This window comes from Pan troglodytes, chromosome 23, assembly GCF_028858775.2.
Source record: "Pan troglodytes isolate AG18354 chromosome 23, NHGRI_mPanTro3-v2.0_pri, whole genome shotgun sequence".
NCBI lineage: Eukaryota > Metazoa > Chordata > Mammalia > Primates > Hominidae > Pan > Pan troglodytes.
In genome coordinates, this window is record NC_086016.1 from 43,923,105 (window position 1) to 43,941,055 (window position 17,951).

General features: G+C 54.7%; 1 protein-coding gene across 4 annotated transcripts; it reads right to left on the bottom strand.

The window, feature by feature from the left end:
• Positions 1-8,618: 8,618 nt before the first annotated feature.
• Positions 8,619-16,988, bottom strand: CENPM (centromere protein M). Of its 4 annotated transcripts, none has more exons than XM_001170192.6 (6): positions 16,823-16,988; positions 16,220-16,299; positions 15,712-15,804; positions 15,025-15,104; positions 13,397-13,488; positions 8,619-9,075 (listed from the first exon to the last, which is right to left on the bottom strand). In XM_001170192.6, the coding sequence occupies exons 1-6, from the start codon at positions 16,877-16,879 to the stop codon at positions 8,935-8,937; spliced, it is 543 nt and encodes a 180-aa protein (XP_001170192.1). In that variant the 5' UTR covers positions 16,880-16,988; the 3' UTR covers positions 8,619-8,934. The 4 variants fall into 4 exon arrangements, with proteins under 4 accessions (XP_001170192.1, XP_054531545.1, XP_063664025.1 ...); XM_054675570.2 differs by having other exon boundaries at positions 8,619-12,718; positions 16,823-16,978; XM_063807956.1 differs by having other exon boundaries at positions 8,646-9,075; positions 15,025-15,189; positions 16,823-16,978.
• Positions 16,989-17,951: the final 963 nt, after the last annotated feature.

Here is a 17,951-nt window from a genome sequence, read left to right on the forward strand (position 1 = left end):
GGCAAATTTTTTGTATTTTTAGTAGAGATGGGGTTTCACCGTGTTAGCCAGGATGGTCTTGATCTCCTGACCTCGAGATCTGCCCGCCTCGCCCTCCCAAAGTGATGGGATTACAGACGTGAGCCACCGTGTCCCTTTTTTTTTTGAGACGGAGTCTGGCTCTGTCACCCAGGCTGGAGTGCAGTGGCGTGATCTCGGCTCACTGCAGCCTCTGCCTCCTGGGTTCAAGCCATTCTCCTGCTTCAGCCTCCCACGTAGCTGGGACTACAGGCACGGGCCACCATGCCTGGCTAAATTTAGTAGAAATGGGGTTTCACCATGCTAGCCGGGCTGGTCTTGAACTCCTGACCTCAAGTGATCCACCCACCTTGGCCAACACGCCTGGCCTAATTTCTTTTCTTTTTTTTTGAGATGGAGTTTCACTCTTATCGCCCAGGCTAGAATACAGCAGTGCGATCTCAGCTCACTGCAACACCCAACTCCCAGGTTCAAGCGATTCTCCTGCCTCAGCCTCCTGAGCACGTGGGATTACAGGCACCTGCCACCAGGCCCGGCTAATTTTTTGTATTTTTAGGAGAGGTGGGGTTTCGCCATGTTGGGGAGGCTAGTCTCAAACTCCTGACCTCAGGTGATCTGCCCACTTTGGCCTCCCAAAGTGCTGCGATTACAGGCATGAGCCACCACTCCTGGCCTAATTTCTTTATTCAAGTCTTTTTTTTTTTTTTTTTTTTGAGATGGAGTCTCGCTCTGTTGCCCAGGCTGGAATGCAATGGCACGATCTTGGCTCACTGCAACCTCCACCTCCTGGGTTCAAGCGATTCTCGTGCCTCAGCCACCCCAGTAGCTCGGATAACAGGCGCGTGCCACCATGCCCAGCTAACTTTTGCATTTTAGTAGAGACGGGGCTTCACCATGTTGGCCAGGCTGGTCTCGAACTCCTGGTCTCAAGCGACCTGCGCGCCTCGGCCTCCCAAAGTGCTGGGATTACAGGCGTGAGCCACTGCACCCGGCCACCATGCTCTACTTTTAATTCACGGGATACTCTTTTTAAAAAGATAATTTGGGCCTGGTGTGGTGGCTCATGCCTGTAATCCCAACACTTTGGGAGACCGAGGCGGGTGGATCACCAGAAGTCAGGAGTTTGAGACCAGCCTGGCCAACATGGTGAAACCCTCTCTCTATAAGAAATTAAAAAAAAAAAAAAAAAAAAATTAGCCGGGTGTCGTAGCTGGCGCCTGTAATCCCAGCTACTTGGGAGGCTGAGGCAGGAAGAATTGTTTGAACCCGGAAGCCAGAGGTTATAGTGAGCTGAGGTCGTGCCACTGCACTCCAGCCTGGCTGACAGAGCGAGACCCCATCTCAGAAAAAAAAAAATAATAATAAAATAACAAGATAATTTGGGGTCTTCAGAGAGAAGGGGGTTTCTGTCGATTTTTGTGCCCCCAATTCTCCTGAAGACACCCTCACAAGGATCTGATGCAGGTACTATTAGGACATTTTCCAGATGAGAAAACAGAGGCTTTAAGGGGCAAGGGCCCTCTCAAGATGAGCCAGCAGATGGGAGGGGCCTGCCGGGGGTCTGTGTCCACCTGACTGTGAAGCATGGCCTGGGCCCTGCATGCTTCAGGGACGGGGTTGGGGAAAGTGAGAGCACTCTGGGGATGGGACAAGCACAGTGTCATGGGGAGCAGTCCTTGGGGACAGAGAGGCCCAGTCCCCCAGATCTGGATGTGAAACTGCTCTGGGGCCTGGGATGCACTCTGTACTTCAAAATCAGTTTTCGTTGTAATTATGCAGTAGTACCTGAACACGTGCTCAGGAAAAACCTGCAAACAATACAGAAGTCTATGAGTGACAAAGGGCGTTTCCCCACGGTCCCCAGAGGGAGTTTCTGTTTTCCCTTGGGAGCCTTTCTTCACTGCCTGGTTCTGTGCCTTTGCCCCCTCGTGTAGGTGTACACAGAAACAGCTTTTCCCGTGTTCCAGGAATGGGGTCAGCAGTGGAGATGGCTCTGCTGGCTGGGTTGGGCCTGCAGGGCTTCGAGTCAGCTCTCTTGGCTCCATTTTGTCTCATGACAGTGCCAGGACCACCCCTTGTGGTTATTTCCTTTCCCTTCTCCTGTATTTAAAAGCCCCCACAAACAAGTACAATGCTACAGAGTACCTCTTGCTGGGGCCAGGGGAAAGGATGCAGTGTCGTGGGCCTCGGTTCATTGGGAGAGGGCAGAGTGGCCACGGAATCAGCACAAAGTCCTGGCGAGTCCAGAGCAGTGTGACCCAGAGGTAGAGGCCTGGGAGTCCCCAGATCCCGTTCCTCCCTGAACCCACACCAGGGGAGGGCAGGTCACGCCCTTCCATGAAGCAGTCACAAATCCTTGCCTGGGTCTTCATGGGCTGGAGCTGCCTGTCCTCCAGCCCGCCACTCCATGCACACGTGCGCACACACGCGCGCTCCTGCACTCCACAGGGTCTGGCCAGGGCACCCCGGCCACTCTCAGCATGGCCCCGGGATAGAGGACATGGGCCCTCCATGTGAGACTAGAGGGCAGACCACAGCCCTTTAGCCACAGGGAGCAAAGCCCCCACCTCTTGGGGGCCAGGTGTGTGAAGTAGAGGGAGGCTGTAAGGCCAGGGTAGGCAAGGGGGAGAGGAACGGGGGCCCCCAGGGCCAACCTCCCAGGCCTTATTCAGGGTACCACACAGGAAGGCCCTTGTGAACGCAGAGGCCGACCCCTGCGCGGATGCCTCCCCGTCACTCGCCACTCACTCACTTAGCACCTACCAGGCACCAGGAGCTGTTTTGGGTTCTGGGGAAATAGCAGGGAAGCAGAGAGGAAACCCAAATGGGACACAACGTAGTGGGTGAGGAGGTAAGGAGTGCTGGGGAGAAAAAGTCAGAAGGGCAGGGTGCTCGAGGGTTATGGGTGCAATTTCAAACAGGGGAGTCAGAGAAGGCCTGGTGGATGGTGACCTCGGAACAGAGGACAGGGTGGAGCGATCCCCAAGGATGTCTGGGGGAAGCAGACAAGGCCCAGTGACCAGGAAAAGGGCTGTGCGCAAAGCATCTCCCTACCCGGCCGTCTCCTCCCTCAGCCCTGTGTGGGGCTAGCACGACTGGTCCCACTTTACAAAGAGGGAAAGCAGGCTAGAGTAAAGGGGCCCACCAGGCAGCCCCTGAGCCTGCCACACTACACACATCAGTGGGGTCCTCTTCCCGTGTGCGGACAGCGGCAGGGAGAGGGGGTGGGGGTGAGGCCCAGGGGTCTGTGTCCTCACAGGGAGGCTGGCCAAGCATTTGGAGGAGGAGGGCTGGGGGACCCCTTGGGCCTGGCCAGCTCGCAGGGGCCCCAAGTTCGGCTGGCATACCCTTTGATGGAAGAGGGCAGTCCAGGGAAGGCTGCCTCCTGTGCAGGTCCGGGGCTCTGGGAAGTACCCACCCACTCTCCCCAGGGAGCTGCCCTCAGCAGCCCCCAGTCCACAGCACCATACTCAGGTGGGACCCGCAGACTTAGGGTACACAGCCTGGCAGCCCACCCCACTGTCTCCCTCAGCCCCCAAGTGTGAGACATTCTTTCACAGAGACTCTCTGCCTATGTCCTTCTGACCCCAGGGTACACTGGAGGGAAGGGGCTAAGCCAACAGAACCTTCCAGAAAACGTCCCTTTGTGCTCGAGCCCTGCCAGCAGGCCTGGCCCAGCACCCCTGGTGTGTGTGGGTTGGGGGCAACTGTAACAGGGCCTTGTCTCAAGAACCCCACGGCTCTCCTCGCCCACCAGCCTGCCAGCCCGTACCGAGCCACTGTCTGTAGAGGGTGGAAGGGCTGGCATGGAGTCAGGCTCTTCAGTTTCTCTCCGAGCCTCACAAGACCTGAAAAGGGGGGCAGGCAGTGGGGCTTGGAGAGGGAAGTGGGCTGCCCCAAGTCACACTGCAGATCGGCCACAGACCCCAAGTCGGTGGGACTCGGAGGCTGCTCCTGTTCCCACTGCACCACTTCCCCTCTGCAGCTGGGCTGCTCCTGCCTCTGCTCACCGGGGGTGCAGGAGACACGGGGCCCAGGCTGCAGAACCCCTCCTTGCTAGGAAGGTCCTGCCTCCTTGGTAGGGATGGGAAACACCATCAGATTGAGGCCAGGACACTCGGGCCTGGACCGCTGGCCATGGAGAACGTGAACTCCCTGGGGTCCCAAGGACTGCTCACAGCCAGGTGGAATGAGGGGGACAAATGAGTGTGTGACCCCGAGTAAGCTCTACTCCTCTAAGAGTGGGGCCCAAACACCACCTTCCTTCCAGCTTATAAGAGCATAGACGGGGCAGCTTCCAGGCCCAGCTGAAGAGGCGCCGCTTCCAGTAGCCTTAGCCCCCCCATTCCCAGCCTGTAGGCCTAGGGGGTTCTTGCCCGCCTTCAACAACATCCTGCAATGACGACGTCATGACCATGGCCACCCTGAGGCATCTGAAATTTGTTTAAAGCTTTATGTTCAAAATAATGGGCTTGAGGCCAGGAATTTGAGACCAGCCTGGGCAGCATAGCAAGACCCCATCTCTAAATAAATACATAAAATAGTGGCTTCTTCATTGCCAGTCCTCAGCTAGCTAGGAAGAAAGGCATCGGTTAGCCTGGCGCCACGCTACAGCTGAGGAACTGAGGCTTGCCGAGGGTGAGTGACCTGCCTGAGGTCACGCCACCAAGCAAGCAGCCAAGCCCAGCCTCTCCCATCTCCCTCCACCTTACCTCAGTACCAAGCCCCAATTCCGGCACACACTGATCTTCCATTACTTCCCTCAGCCAAACTGTCTCCTGGACAATGTCACTGGGTCTCCAGATGGCGTGAAGCAACCCCACTCTCTGGCCACCCATCCCCCGCCTTCCAGGGACAGCAGGTCTGAGGGCACCTGCCTGCCATTTAAGTGTGGCTCAGCTCTGCTGTGAGGCAGGGGCAGGCCAGCCCCCAACTCTAGAGGGGAGGCCTCCTGGTTCCAGGGCCCCTGCCAAGCTCAGCTGGGAGCTGGCGGCAGTGACAGCACTGTGTTCCCCAGTGCTTGGAAGGTTCCCAGACTCTTGGCTGGAGAATGCGATGCCACTTCTCTTGTTAAATGGTACCAGGTGGCAAGGAAAATGTGGCACAAGGACCTGAGAGAGGTGCCCCATGCGGGCATGGAGGGGAGGGGGTGTGGGGGAAGGCCTCTCCTCCTGGTCGCCAGCAAAAAGTGACATCCCAGATCAGGCAGGCTGCATCCACACCGCCTTCCTCCCCTGCTTGGACACCCATTCCATCAGCCCCCCCAAAGACCTACTCTACCCTCCAGTTACCCTGCAAAGACACCCGTTCTGGCCAAGGACAGAAGGGCCAAAGACAAGGTCACTCTCTGGGAAGGCTGGCCTTCCGGGCTCTGCTGCTACTGCCCATCCCTTCAGGGACCAAAGTGAAGGTTCACCTCTAGCCTCTTCCTTCTGCCCTGGAGCCTCCCCTCCTCAAGCAGAGGCTGGCTTCCCCGACCAAGTGCCCGAGGGGCTTCTTGCTGCTGGCGAAGGCCTGCTCAGGCCCAGGGCCTGCACCACTCTGCTCCCACGCTAAGGGCCTCTGCCCTCGGGCCTATCCTGCCACCCCCTGCCCTCTCGCGATGCTGTGTTCTAGTGGTCCCATCCTGAGGCAGGAACCATGGCTTGCAGACTGCTGCTTTCTGGAGCACACGGGCTGTCTCCACCTTCTGTATTCCAGCTCAGGGCCTGCCCAGTGGAGATGCCCAAATCTTTTTTTTTTTTTGAGATGGAGTCTCTCTGTCACCTAGGCTGGAGTGCAGTGGTGCAATCTCAGCTCACTGCAACCTCTGCCTCCTGGTTTCAAGTGATTCTCCTGCCTCAGCCTCCCAAGTAGCTGGGATTACAGGTGCATGGCACCATGCTCGGCTAATTTTGTATTTTTAGTAAAGGCGGGGTTTCACCGTGTTACTCAGGCTGGTCTCGAACTCCTGACCTCAAGTGATCTGCCCACCGTGGCCTCCCAAAGTGTTGGGATTACAGGCGTGAGCCACTGTGCCTGGCCTCCAAACCTTTCTTCAAGGATTAGGCAGGCACACAGAAAAACTGGAGAGAAGCAGAGTGGGGCTGGCTCTGCTGCCAGTTAGCTGTGTGACTGTGACACACCTCCCATGACAACGGTCTGTTTCATGAACTGTGAATTGGGGAAACATCATCTACCTCACAGGTCTGCTGTGTGAGAAGAGCTCTGTGAAGCATGACGTGCCTGCAAATGTCGGGTGACATGTGGGGCCTCGACCGGAATCTACGTGGCTGAAGTCCTCAGCGGAGCCCAAGGGACTGCCAGGAAGTCAGCCAGGTGTCTACAAACCCTTACTGAGCACTAGGGGTGGGGCCTGAGCTAAGTTCCAGAAGGAACCTACAGAAAGGGGCAGATAGGGCCGCATCCCCGACACCTACAAGGAGTTAGAAGGCGGCCCACCCCTCAGTGAAGGGCATGGGCCCAGCTGCGATGGTGACATCAAAGCAGAGAGGCCTTAGGCCGGCCGCGGTGACTCACACCTGTAATCCCAGCACTTTGGGAGGCCAAGGGTGGCAGATCACGTGAGGTCAGGAGTTTGAGACCAGCCTGGCCAACATGGCGAAACCTGTGTCTACTAAAAATACAAAAATTAGCTGGGCATGGTGGCGTGCACCTGTAATCTCAGCTGCTCGGGAGGCTGAGGCAGGAGAATCACTTGAACCAGGGAGCAGAGGCTGCAGTGAGTTGAGATCACGCCACTGCACTCCAGCCTGGGCGACAGAGCAAGACTCCACACCCCACCAACCAAAAAAAAAAAGAAAAAAGCAGACAGGCCCCGAGGTGCTGGTGCAGTGCTGCCCAGGGCTTCAACTGGGGTCCATCCTGAGGCCTGAGGCTGGTGGGCATGCCCTGGCACGTGCAGGGTGAATGTGGGGAGAGCACTGTCATGTTCCAAGGGAGTCAGGACCTGGCTCTCTACGGGATTTCTAGAGTCCACTTCTGATGCCTCTACAATCTCCAATTAGACCCAAGGGAGAAGGAAAGCAACTGGCACTGTACAATCTCTCGCCATCAACCCCAAAACGAGACCTCCAGCCAGCTTTTCTCACTTCTTGCAAACTTCTGACAGTGGTGTAATTCCTAATTTGCACCAGTTTCTGAACTCCGCTGTGTGATTTCTTTTTTGGAGATAGAGTCTCGCTCTGCTGCCTGGGCTGAAGTGCAGTGGTACGATCTCAGCTCACTGCAACCTCCGCCTCCTGGGTTCAAGCAATTTTCCTGCCTCAGCCTCCCGAGTAGCTGGGACTATAGGCACAGACTGCCATGCCCGGCTAATTTTCTGTATTTTAGTGGAGACGGGGTTTCACCGTGTTGCCAGGCCAACCACAAACTCCTGAGCTCAGGCAATCCGCCCGCCTCGGCTTTCCATGTGATTTCAAATAGTTACTGTTCACTGAGTGCCTACCTAGCAAGGTGCAAGGCATTAACACATGTTATGAACACAGCAACCTACACGCAGGAATGGGGGGTCACACAGTCCCAGGCATGTCCATCATCTCATTCAATCCTCCCAACGTGACAAGGTGAGCAGAACCTCATCTCCATTCACATCTGAGAAAACAAGCTCCAAGAGGCAACAACCAGGTTCTATAATAGCAGGGCCAGGATGTGGAGTCTGATTGGCATAACGAGTCCAAGCTCCCCTTACCCCGCCCCACTCCTTTTTTTTTTTTTTTTGAGACAGAGTCTCGCTCTGTCGCCCAGGCTGGAGTGCAGTGGCGTGATCTCAGCTTACTGCAAGCTCCGCCTCCCAGGTTCATGCCGGTCTCCTGCCTCAGCCTCCCAAGTAGCTAGGACTACAGATGCCCGCCACCATGCCTGGCTAATTTGTTTGTATTTTTAGTAGAGGCAGAGTTTCACTGTTAGCCAGGATGGTCTCGATCTCCTGACCTCGTGATCTGCCCGCCTCGGCCTCCCAAAGTGCTGGAATTATAGGTGGGAACCACCGCACCCAGCATTTTTTTTTTTTTTTTTTTGAGACGGAGTCTCGCTCTGTTGCCCAGGCTGGAGTGCAGTGGTGTAATCTCGGTTCAACACCACCTCCGCCTCCCAGGTTCAAGTGATTCTCCTGCTTCAGCCTCCTGAGTAGTTGAGACTACAGGCCTGCATCACCATGCCTGGCTAATTTTTGTATTTTTAGTAGAGACAGGGTTTCACTATGTTGGCCAGGCTGGTCTCGCTTTTTTTTTTTTTTTTTTTTTTTTTGAGGTGGAGTCTCACTGTGTTGCCCAGGCTGGAGTGCAGTGGCACAGTCTCAGCTCACTGCAACCTCCGCCTCCCGGGTTCAAGTGATTCTCCTGCCTCAGCCTCCCGAGTAGCTGGGACTACAGGCGCCCACCACCACATCTGGCTAATTTTTGTATTTTTGTAGAGACAGGGATACACCATGTTGGCCAGGATGGTCTCGAATTCCTGACTTCAAGTGATCCACCCACCTCGGCCTCCCAAAGTGCTGGGATTACAGGCGTGAGCCTCTGCACCTGGCCCACCCTGCCCTACTCTTAATTGTTCTGAGTCAGTTTCCTCATCTACAAAGTCAAAGTGGTGAATGAGACCAGTGATTTTTAAACTTTTAGCCACAGACCTTTTGTTCAAAGGAAACCTTAAATGGAGATGTAACACGCCAGCTGCTTAAAGACACAGGCTCTGCAAGAGTGAGTGTGGGAGTGGGAGGGGGCTACAGTCTCACCAGCTGGGCCCCCTCGCTGCTTCTGCCCAGCTCTCCCTGCTGCAGCACTGGCACTGCAGGGAACCTTCCCAACCACTGGGGGCTGAGCCTGGGCCTGTCAAGCCCTGACTGGACATCCTCAACAGAGAATGTTTATGGAGTCAGCACGAAGCCATGAGAAGGGGCAGCCCAGGGGCCAGCCGCCCTCACAGGTCCTCCAGGGAGGGGCCCTCAGAGCTTCTCAGCAGGGACAGCAGGTTCAGAGCTGAGACACCGGGCACGTGGCCAGCACAGATCTGCAGCACGCGCACCAGGCGCTGCGCCATGGTGGCCCTAAAGCCTTCCACCTGTGGGGAGAGCAGAGAACAGCAGTGAGATAGAATGCAGCGGCTGGCCCTGCTCCCTCACCCAGAGCAGCTGCAGGGGCTGCCAGAGCAGGGCTGGGGGCGGAGACTTGGGGGTAGCTCAGGTCACCACTGCCCACCACAGCCATGCCCTCATTCATGCCACACCTCAGAGTAGCTTCCAACTGCCTCAGCTTGCCCAATCCTTCAAACAACCTCCGGAGACATCCAGAGCCTGACCTCCTGCTCAAGAAGAAATGAAGGCTTAACAAGGCTGGCTAGGTCGAACAAACTGTCTAGGGTCACCCAGCTAGTGACTCCAGAGCTGAGCTCTGAATCAGGGCTACTTCCAACCAATGCCCGGGCAGCTCGGGCCCCAGATGCTCAAGACCAGGGAGCAGAAGATACAGGGATAGGAAGGAGGGAGGGACAGCGGGTGGCCCTCACCACAGATAAGAAGGTGCCATCAAAAAGGAATGGGCCCAGGAGAGCTGTGGGGCCAGAGAGGGACAAGACTGCTCTAGGCCCGGGCACAGATGTTCTAGACACGTCCGCTGGAAGAACACGATGCTGCCCAGTGTCTGTCTCAAAAAAAAAAAAAAAAAAAAAAAAAAAGAAAGAGCCTCCAGACCTGTCTCTCTATTTCTGCCCTAGTTTCCCTTCAGTCCACTCTCCTCCCAGCAGCCAGAGGGGTCCATTTAAAACCCAAGTCAGGCCACATCCCTCCCTGGCCCCGAGCCCTCCAGCAGCTCCCCACCAGGCTCCACTGATCCAGCCCCACCATTCCTGATTTCTCCACCCCAACCCGCCCTTTGCTATTGTGCTGCAGCCACCCAGGCCTGCCTGCCAGACCTTGAGCACACCAGGCAAGTCCCACACTCGGCCCATGCACTTGCTGTTCCTCCTGCCACGAGGTATCTCCATGGCCGCCTGCCTACTTCCTTCAGGTCTTTATTTATTTAAAAGTCCTGTTTGCAGGGGCGTTCCCTGGTTACCCTGCCTAACTCTTGCCTGTTTACCACCACCTGACACGCCACGCCTCCACTTTCCAGCACGTCATTTACCCCATTTGTTTCCTTGACTAGAACAAAGCTGGGGCTTTTTTTGTTTTGTTTTGAGACAGAGTCTCGCTTTGTCACCCAGGCTGGAGTGCAGTGGCACCATCTTGGCTCACTGCAATCTCTGCCTCCCAGGTTCAAGCGATTCTTGTGCTTCAGGCCCCTGAGTAGCTGGGATTACAGGTGCGTGCCACCATGCCCAGCTACTTTTTGTATTTTTAGTAAAGACTGGGTTTCACCATGTTGGCCAGGCTGGTCTCAAACTCCTGACCTCAGGTGATCCTCCCACCTCGGCCTCCCTAGGATTACAGGTGTGAGCTACCGTGCCCAGCAGGAAGCTGGGGTTTTTGACTCTTTTGTTCTGTGCTGCGTCCCTGGAGCCTAGAACAGTGGTTGGCACCACAGAAACTCAGGAAGTATTTTTTTAATAAGTCCTCTAAGTTTGGTGGCCTTTGTTCCTGAAATCTACCTCTAGGCTGCTGAGGCTTGGGTTCCACAACCTGCCTCCTGCAGCAGCCTCGACCCAGCCTCCTGCCTCTGGCCAGGCTTCCTCCAATCCACGTCACTCCAGAGACGTGACCCAAATGCCCAGGTCTGACCACAATCATGACTTTGCTCATGACATCCAAGAAGAAATGACCTAATTCTACCACCAGGCTCCCAGAGCTCAGCAAATCCTTCTGCTGTTGCGTATGTTACATGTCTGCTTATTTCATGAGATTCTGAGAGGGCAGGGCCAATATCTGACTCATTTGTGTTCCCAGGGCCCAGCACAGAGCCCTACCAGCAGACCTAGGCAATTATTTCACTGGGCCAATCACACACCTTCCTGTGTTTCCTCATCAATGGAACGGGGCCGGTAATTCCTGCCACGCAAAGGCCTCAAGATATATGGTGGGGCTCAAACTCAATTATGCAGAAGAGTGTTCTGAAGAGGACAACACCAGCATGAAGAAGGAGGCCAGTTCAAACCCTGGGTGCTCCATCTGAGGGATGCAGGCCTATGTCCTGAGCAGGCATTTCTGCAGCTCCTGCTGCGGCTGGAACCAGACTGGGACCTCCTGCTTCCTGCCCAGGCCAAGAGAGAACCCAGGACCTGGCCTGGCCCGCCACCTCATGGCCACAGACAGAATTACACCACTTGTCACAGGGTGAGTAGGCACCACTGTCCCCCACCAGCACCTGAACTATGGAGCAAAGATCGTGACTCCCCTTTAGAGATGCTTCGTGGCAGACAAAGTGACCTATTCAAAGTCACATGGTCAGCAGGCTAGGACAGCAGAACAGCTGGCTCTACCCCTCACTCACGAGCTGTCTGACCCTGAGCAAGTCGCCTGTTCTCTCTGGGAGGAAAGCCTGGTGGGGCAGGCACTTCAGGTGTGCCCAGGCCTCAGGGTCCCATCTGTGAGATCAGAGTGCTGATCTGGTCAGGGGCTCAAAAAGTGGTCATCAAATAGGAAAACAAATGCGTGATAGAGTCAAGTGTGTATCGTGATCGATGCATCGAGCAAGGGGCAGGCCTAATGGCTGCTGCCACATGAGGCAGTGATGAGACCTGCCCAATCCTAATGTGATATGAAAACATCCCCATTTCTACTGGCGACAGCCACAGACTGCTATCCTCTGAATTCTGCCCTTAGACCAGAGGAGTGCCCTGACACCAGGATAAGGGACCCTGGTCTAGACAGTGGTGATGGATTGGTGGTCACAGATCATGTGCTGACTCAGTTCTCCCTGCGTTTCATCACTTTGCTTTCGGTAACAGGCACAAGACCCAGAACAGAGCAGAAACACAACTCTTCAAAATGTATCTCAAAACCAATAAACAGGTTTCCAAAGGAATGGAGCAGGCCTGGCACATGGGTGTGGCAGTGCGGGCCCTGGGAACCCTCAGGAGACCCATCGGGGGGAGCACATCAACTCCTGCTGAGGCCTCTTTAGCAAAAGGTCATCAGGATTTATCCTGCATAAAAAGCGGCTAAAGGCCAGGCTCGGTGGCTCACTCCTGTAATCCCAGCACTTTGGGAGGCTAAAGTGGGAGGATCGCTTGAGGCCAGGAGTTCAAAACCAGTGTGGGGAACACAGCAAGACCTCATCGCTATATTAAAAAGTAAATAAACAGTGGCCGGGCGCAGTGGCTCATGCCTGTAATCCCAGCACTTTGGGAGGCCGAGGCGGGCGGATCACGAGGTCAGGAGATTGAGACCATCCTGGCTAACACGGTGAAACCCCGTCTCTACTAAAAAATACAAAAAATTAGCTGGGCGTGGTGGCGGGTGCCGGTAGTCCCAGCTACTTGGGAGGCTGAGGCAGGAGAATGGCGTGAACTCGGGAGGCAGAGCTTGCAGTGAGCCGAGATCGCGCCACTGCATTCCAGCCTGGACAACAGAGCAAGACTCCATCTCAAAAAAAAAAAAAAAAAGTAAATAAATAAATAAATACTTAGCTAGGTGCGGTGGTGCATGCTTGTAGTCCTAGTTACTCAGTAGGCTGAGGCGGGAGGTTCACTTGAGCCCAGGAGCTCAAGTCTGCAGTGAGCCATGAGTACACCACTGCAATCCAGCCTGGGCAACAGAGCAACACCTTATCTAAAACAATAACGACAACAACAACAACAACAAAAACGCTACTTTCCTACCCCTCGTGGTTAGTTTCACCTTGTGAGAAACACCAACAGAATCCAGTTGGGGCAGAATTCCCTACATATGCATCCAACCATCTACCCACCTACCCAACAAACATCCCTACTGCCTGCTGGGTACCCTGGCTTGGGGTGGGACCAGACAAGATCTGAAATCAGAGAGTTAAGGGGAAATCAGGCATTCTGACTCCCAGAGGACACAAGGATGCACCAGTTAAGGAGACGGACATACGCTTGGCCTCACAATCACTTACACCCCAGCAGGAGAGTGGACTCACAAATACATACACATAAGACTTAGTTATAACTGAGTATGCAGAAACTCAGCAAAAGCAAAAGCAGGGCAGCACGTGCTAGAGCCTGGCATATAAGATGCACTCCAGATGAAAGCACATCATCCTCACTTCACACCTGTGTACCCCAAGGCTCAGGGTGACCTGCCCAGGTCATAGCCAGTGAGTAGAAACGCCACTCAAACCAGGATCCTGTGTCTCCCTCCCCTTCAGGAGCTGCCTCGCTCGGATACCAAGTCCTTCGATAAGCATTCCCAATGTGCCCACTGTGTGCTGACCACCCTTTCCCCGCACCCGAGTGTAGTGTTGGTCTCTGTGATCAGCATGCTCACCTCCAGGTCACAGTAGAGCAGGGGGCTTTGATAGGTGTGGGCCAGCTTCACCACGGTGTGCCGGTGAATGCTGCAGTGGCTCTCCCGCCCAGCTGGAAAGAAGCCATGAGTGCTATAGCTGCAATCTCTACCTTCCTGGCTGGAATTCAGGAAGTGCTGGGCAGAGTCACTCACTTCCCCACTCTGGGGCTCAGTTTCTTTCTAATCACGAGGGTGACAGTCCTATTCTACTTTCTTTTCTAGGTAGTCAAGAATATCAGATTAGACAATGAAGATAATAATAGCTCCTACCCCACTGAGTCACTCTAGAGTCAGTGAGTTGACATCTAGAAATTACTTGGCCTGCATTTGCTCACCAATGCTTCTTGAGAATTATCTGTGCCAGGCACTCTGCTCAAGGAGCTAACAGTTCAGCTGGGAAGGCAGACAGGTCAGACACCTCATGCATGCCGGAGTGACACTGGGGCTGAGTTTTGAGGTATTTGTAGGGGTTAGCAAGACAAAGAAGAGGAAACGTATTTGACAGAAGCCTAGAGTAAACAAAAAGAGGACGGCCGGGTGCGGTGGCTCAGGCCTGTAATCCCAGCACTATCTGAGGCAGGCGGATACCTGAGGTCAGGAGTTCAAGACGCCTGGCCAACATGGTGAAACCCCATCTCTACTAAAATACAAAAATTAGCTGGGCATGATGGCGGGTGCCTGTAATCCCAGCTACTCAGGAGGCTGAGATGGGAGAATTGCTTGAAGCCGGGAGACGGTGGTTGCGGTGAGCTGAGATCACGCCATAGCACTCCAGCCTGGGCGGCTGAGCGAGACTCCGTCTCAAAAAAAAAAAAAAAAAGGGACGGGCCCTTTTTTTTTACACCAGGCCCTTTTTACACCAGGACTTACCTAGGTGTAAACCTTGGCTCTACCACTTCTCATCTAGGGGCCTGGGGCAACTTAACCTCATGACTGTAAAACAGAGGTAATAATACCTACCTCCAACAGGAATATGAAAACAAAGCAATTACCGTGTCTGCCTCACAGTGAGAGCTCAAAAGATGTCAGCCATTATTATTTTCACTGTTAATATTACAAAGTCTCAGGAACAGCAGGACTTTTTCAGAGAACGATAAGCTGACCCAGAGAAGGAGAGTCACCGGAGATGAGACTAGCCCAGAAGGCAGAGGCCAAACTGCAAAGTGCTTTATGTCTTTAGAGTTTGGATTTTACCGAAAGCCACAGGCAACCACTAGGCAACTCCAAGCAATGGCAGAGTTATCTGCTCAGATTCACTCTTAGAAAGGCTGACAACAGGTCAGATTCCAAAGTATGTGTATATGTGTTCTTTCAGTTTTTAAATTTAACTTTTAAGTTCAGGGGTACATGTGCAGATTTGTTATGTAGTTAAAACTTGTGTCATGGGTTTGTTGTACAGATCATTGTCACCCAGGTATTAAGCCTAGTACCCATTAGTTATTTTTCCTGATCTTCTCCTTCTTCCTGCCCTCCACCCTCCGATAGGCCCCAGTGTGTGTAAAATACATGCTCTTTCCATCACCCAGGGTGCCTCAGCAAGAAGCCTACGGCCGCCCCAGCTTTCCCTTGGCTGGGGGTGGGCAGTAACAGGCGAGGAACGTACTTACCACCTGTGGCGAGGAAACACACCTTCCCCAAGAAGAAGCTGGCATCCACATGGCGCAGGGACTCCTCTGTGTTCTGGAGGCTGGGGTGGCCAGGCCAGGGTGAGAAAACAAACCAGAGAACAAAACTTTACAACGGAGAAAGCAGAAGTCCTTGCTTCTCTGATCCTAGAGGCCAGAGAATGACAAGAGGGTGACTTTCTCTGGAGAAATATTTGTCCTTTAATTTTTTTTTTTTTTTTTTTTAAGATGGAGTTTCACTTTGTTGCCCAGGCTGGAGTGCAGTAGCGCGATCTTGGCTCACTGCAACCTCTGCCTCCTGGGTTCAAGTGATTCTCCTGCCTCAGCCTCCCGAGTAGCTGGGACTACAGGTACATGCCACCACGCCTGGCTAATTTTTGTATTTTAGTAGAGATGGGGTTTCACCATGTTGCCCAGGCTGGTCTCTGGCAATCTGCCCACCTTGGCCTCCCAAAGTGCTGGGATTACAGGTGTGAGCCACTGTGCCCGGCCGTTGTGTATTTTAAACATTGTGCACTGACCACTGGCTCCTCTCTCCTCACCTTACAGATTGACCTCAGCCAGCCTCTCCCATCCTCACCACTTCCCATCACAAGTTAGGTCACCGTCTCAGCACAGTCCTGAGCCAGGCCTGCCTGAGCCCTGACTGCCCCTTCCTCTGGCTCTCACCTGTATTTGCTGTGAAGATTAACCACAAACACGATCAGGTCAATTCGGGGCCGATTCACACTGGAGGGCAAAGGGAGGGACTTTGCCAAGTGGCTGAAAAACAGGAAATTGCAGGACTCAAGATATCCGTACCCCCCTCACAGCTACCGTTTAAATGCTGCCCTTCATGTGGAAAGAAGGGAGCCGTCAAGGGCTCCCCACCTCATCCTAGCCACCCGAGGCTCTTGTGGCCACGACTCCTTGGGCCAGCACAGAGGCAGGACAGGTCCGGTCCTATTCAGATTACTCCTGTCTGATTCCCTCTGCCAGAAACGGGCTCTGTTTAGTCACCACCTCGGCAAGGGGAGGTTGGGATATAAGACGGCATGGGACTAGCCAGCTACGCTGCATGCTGGGAGAAGGACCAGCCTCAGAGGAGGGGGCGCTGGGCTTCGGAGTTTAGCAGCTAGGACCGAATCCCTCTGGAGTGAGAGACACGTGGGCCCAGGCCACAGCCGCGGCTACTTACACCTTCAGCTCGGAGGCGCAGTCCTCTTTGAGCATCGAGTCCGCCAGCTGCTGTAGAAGAGCATCCTCCGTGCCCACCAGCTGCGCAGGGAGAGAGAGAGGACAGTCGAGCCCTAGGCACAGCACCCGCTGGGGAGGGCCTGGCCCTTCGACCCACTCCCGGGGGGATCGGGACACCGCCAGCAGGCGGCTCGGAGGACATTTCCCGAGAAGTGGACCCCGCGAAGCGGCACGGGCTGGGGGCCTGAGGTTTGGACCCGCTGCAGGCCTGTGGGCACCGCACTCTCTACTACCCGACCCTCGCTCCCACCGCCGGCCTCTCCAGGAGGCCAGACCCCCAGACGCGGGAAAACCAATTCCAGGCGCGGGAACTCGCCAATCAGAAGCTGGGAAAGGGTCCGCCGAGCACCTATTGGTGGGTGCGTCCCTCAACCTCAGAGAGCGGCTACTCCAATTGGTTCAGAGCATGGCTCTCCGCCTATTCCCCGCCCCCGCCACGGTAGCGCGCGCTGGCTTGGCGCCTCAGAGAGCTCAGTTGACCTAGTGGCTGAAGCACCGCCCAGGAGGAAAAATCAGCGGGGGAAGCGGGGCCGCCTGCACCTACCAAGATGGTGGCCGTGTTCAGGCCGGGCAGCTTGTCCAGGGGCCTCAACACCGACATCACAGCCGCAAGACCAACCGTTGCTCCTGCGGTGCGCGCCGATCTTTCAAACCGCCCTGAGTCCAGCCCCTAGAGCGCGGCCTGGGGGCACGTGCCTCCTTATAGGCGGGGCTTCGCGGGACGGGACGGGGCCTCTTAAAGGAACCGAACCTTTATCTCCTTTTCTGAGGGGCGTTCCAGCGCCACCCGTGGAACAAGTGGTGGACAGGCCTTTGGTTCCACGCTCCACAGTAAGCAGGTTTTTAGTGATTCCTTTGTTCACTTTCATTCATTCATGCTCATACACAGTACTTTTTTTTTTTTTTTTGAGACAGAGTCTCGCTTTGTGGCCCAGGCTGGAGTGCAATGCGCGCAATCTCGGCTCACTGCAACTTCTGCCTCCCGAGTTTAAGCGATTCTCCTACCTCAGCCTCCCAAGGAGCTGGGACTACGGGCGCGCGTCACCACGCCCGACTTATTTTTTTTATTTTTAGTAGAGACGGGGTTTCTCCAAGTTGCCCAGGCTGGTCTCAAACTCCTGGCCTCAAGTGATCCCGCCTCGGCCTCCCAAAGTGAGTGCTGAGATTACAGACGTGAGCCACCGTGCCTGGCCCTTTTTTTTTTTTTTTTTTTTTTTTGGAGCGTCACTTTGTTGCCCAGGCTGGACTATAGTGACACGATCATAGCCCACTACAGCTTCAAACTCCTGGGCTCAAGTAATCTTCCTGGCTTAGCCTCCTGAGTAGCTGGAACTACAGGCAAGTGCCACCATGGGGATCTGGCCATGTTGCCCAGGTGGGTCGTAAACTCCTGGCCTCAAGCAGCCCTCCTGCTTCAGCCTCCTGAGTAGCTGGGACCACCGCTGCACACCAGCAGGCCCTGCCAATTGACTGCTTTTACAGTGAGTGGTAAGCATGCTGTTCTTTGTCCAGTGGGAGACTTTACCTCATCTTTCAAGGTTCCTTGCTGCAAACACAGCCTGAGTACAGAGCTGTCAGGGTCTTGCTTTCTTGACATACCCAGCAAGAACATGCAGGGACGCTCAGGGCCCATAGCAAACTGGTTCTGCCAACAGTTATATAATAACTTGTTC

Bases quoted from the DNA above. Each gene is read 5' to 3' on its own strand.
- CENPM (XM_001170192.6), bottom strand. From the start codon at position 16,879: ATGTCGGTGTTGAGGCCCCTGGACAAGCTGCCCGGCCTGAACACGGCC. The intron at 16,300-16,822 runs GTAGGTGCAGGC...CTCCCTGCGCAG, and splicing joins TGAACACGGCCACCATCTTG to CTGGTGGGCACGGAGGATGC. The intron at 15,805-16,219 runs GTAAGTAGCCGC...CCTGTTTTTCAG, and splicing joins TGCGCCTCCGAGCTGAAGGT to CCACTTGGCAAAGTCCCTCC.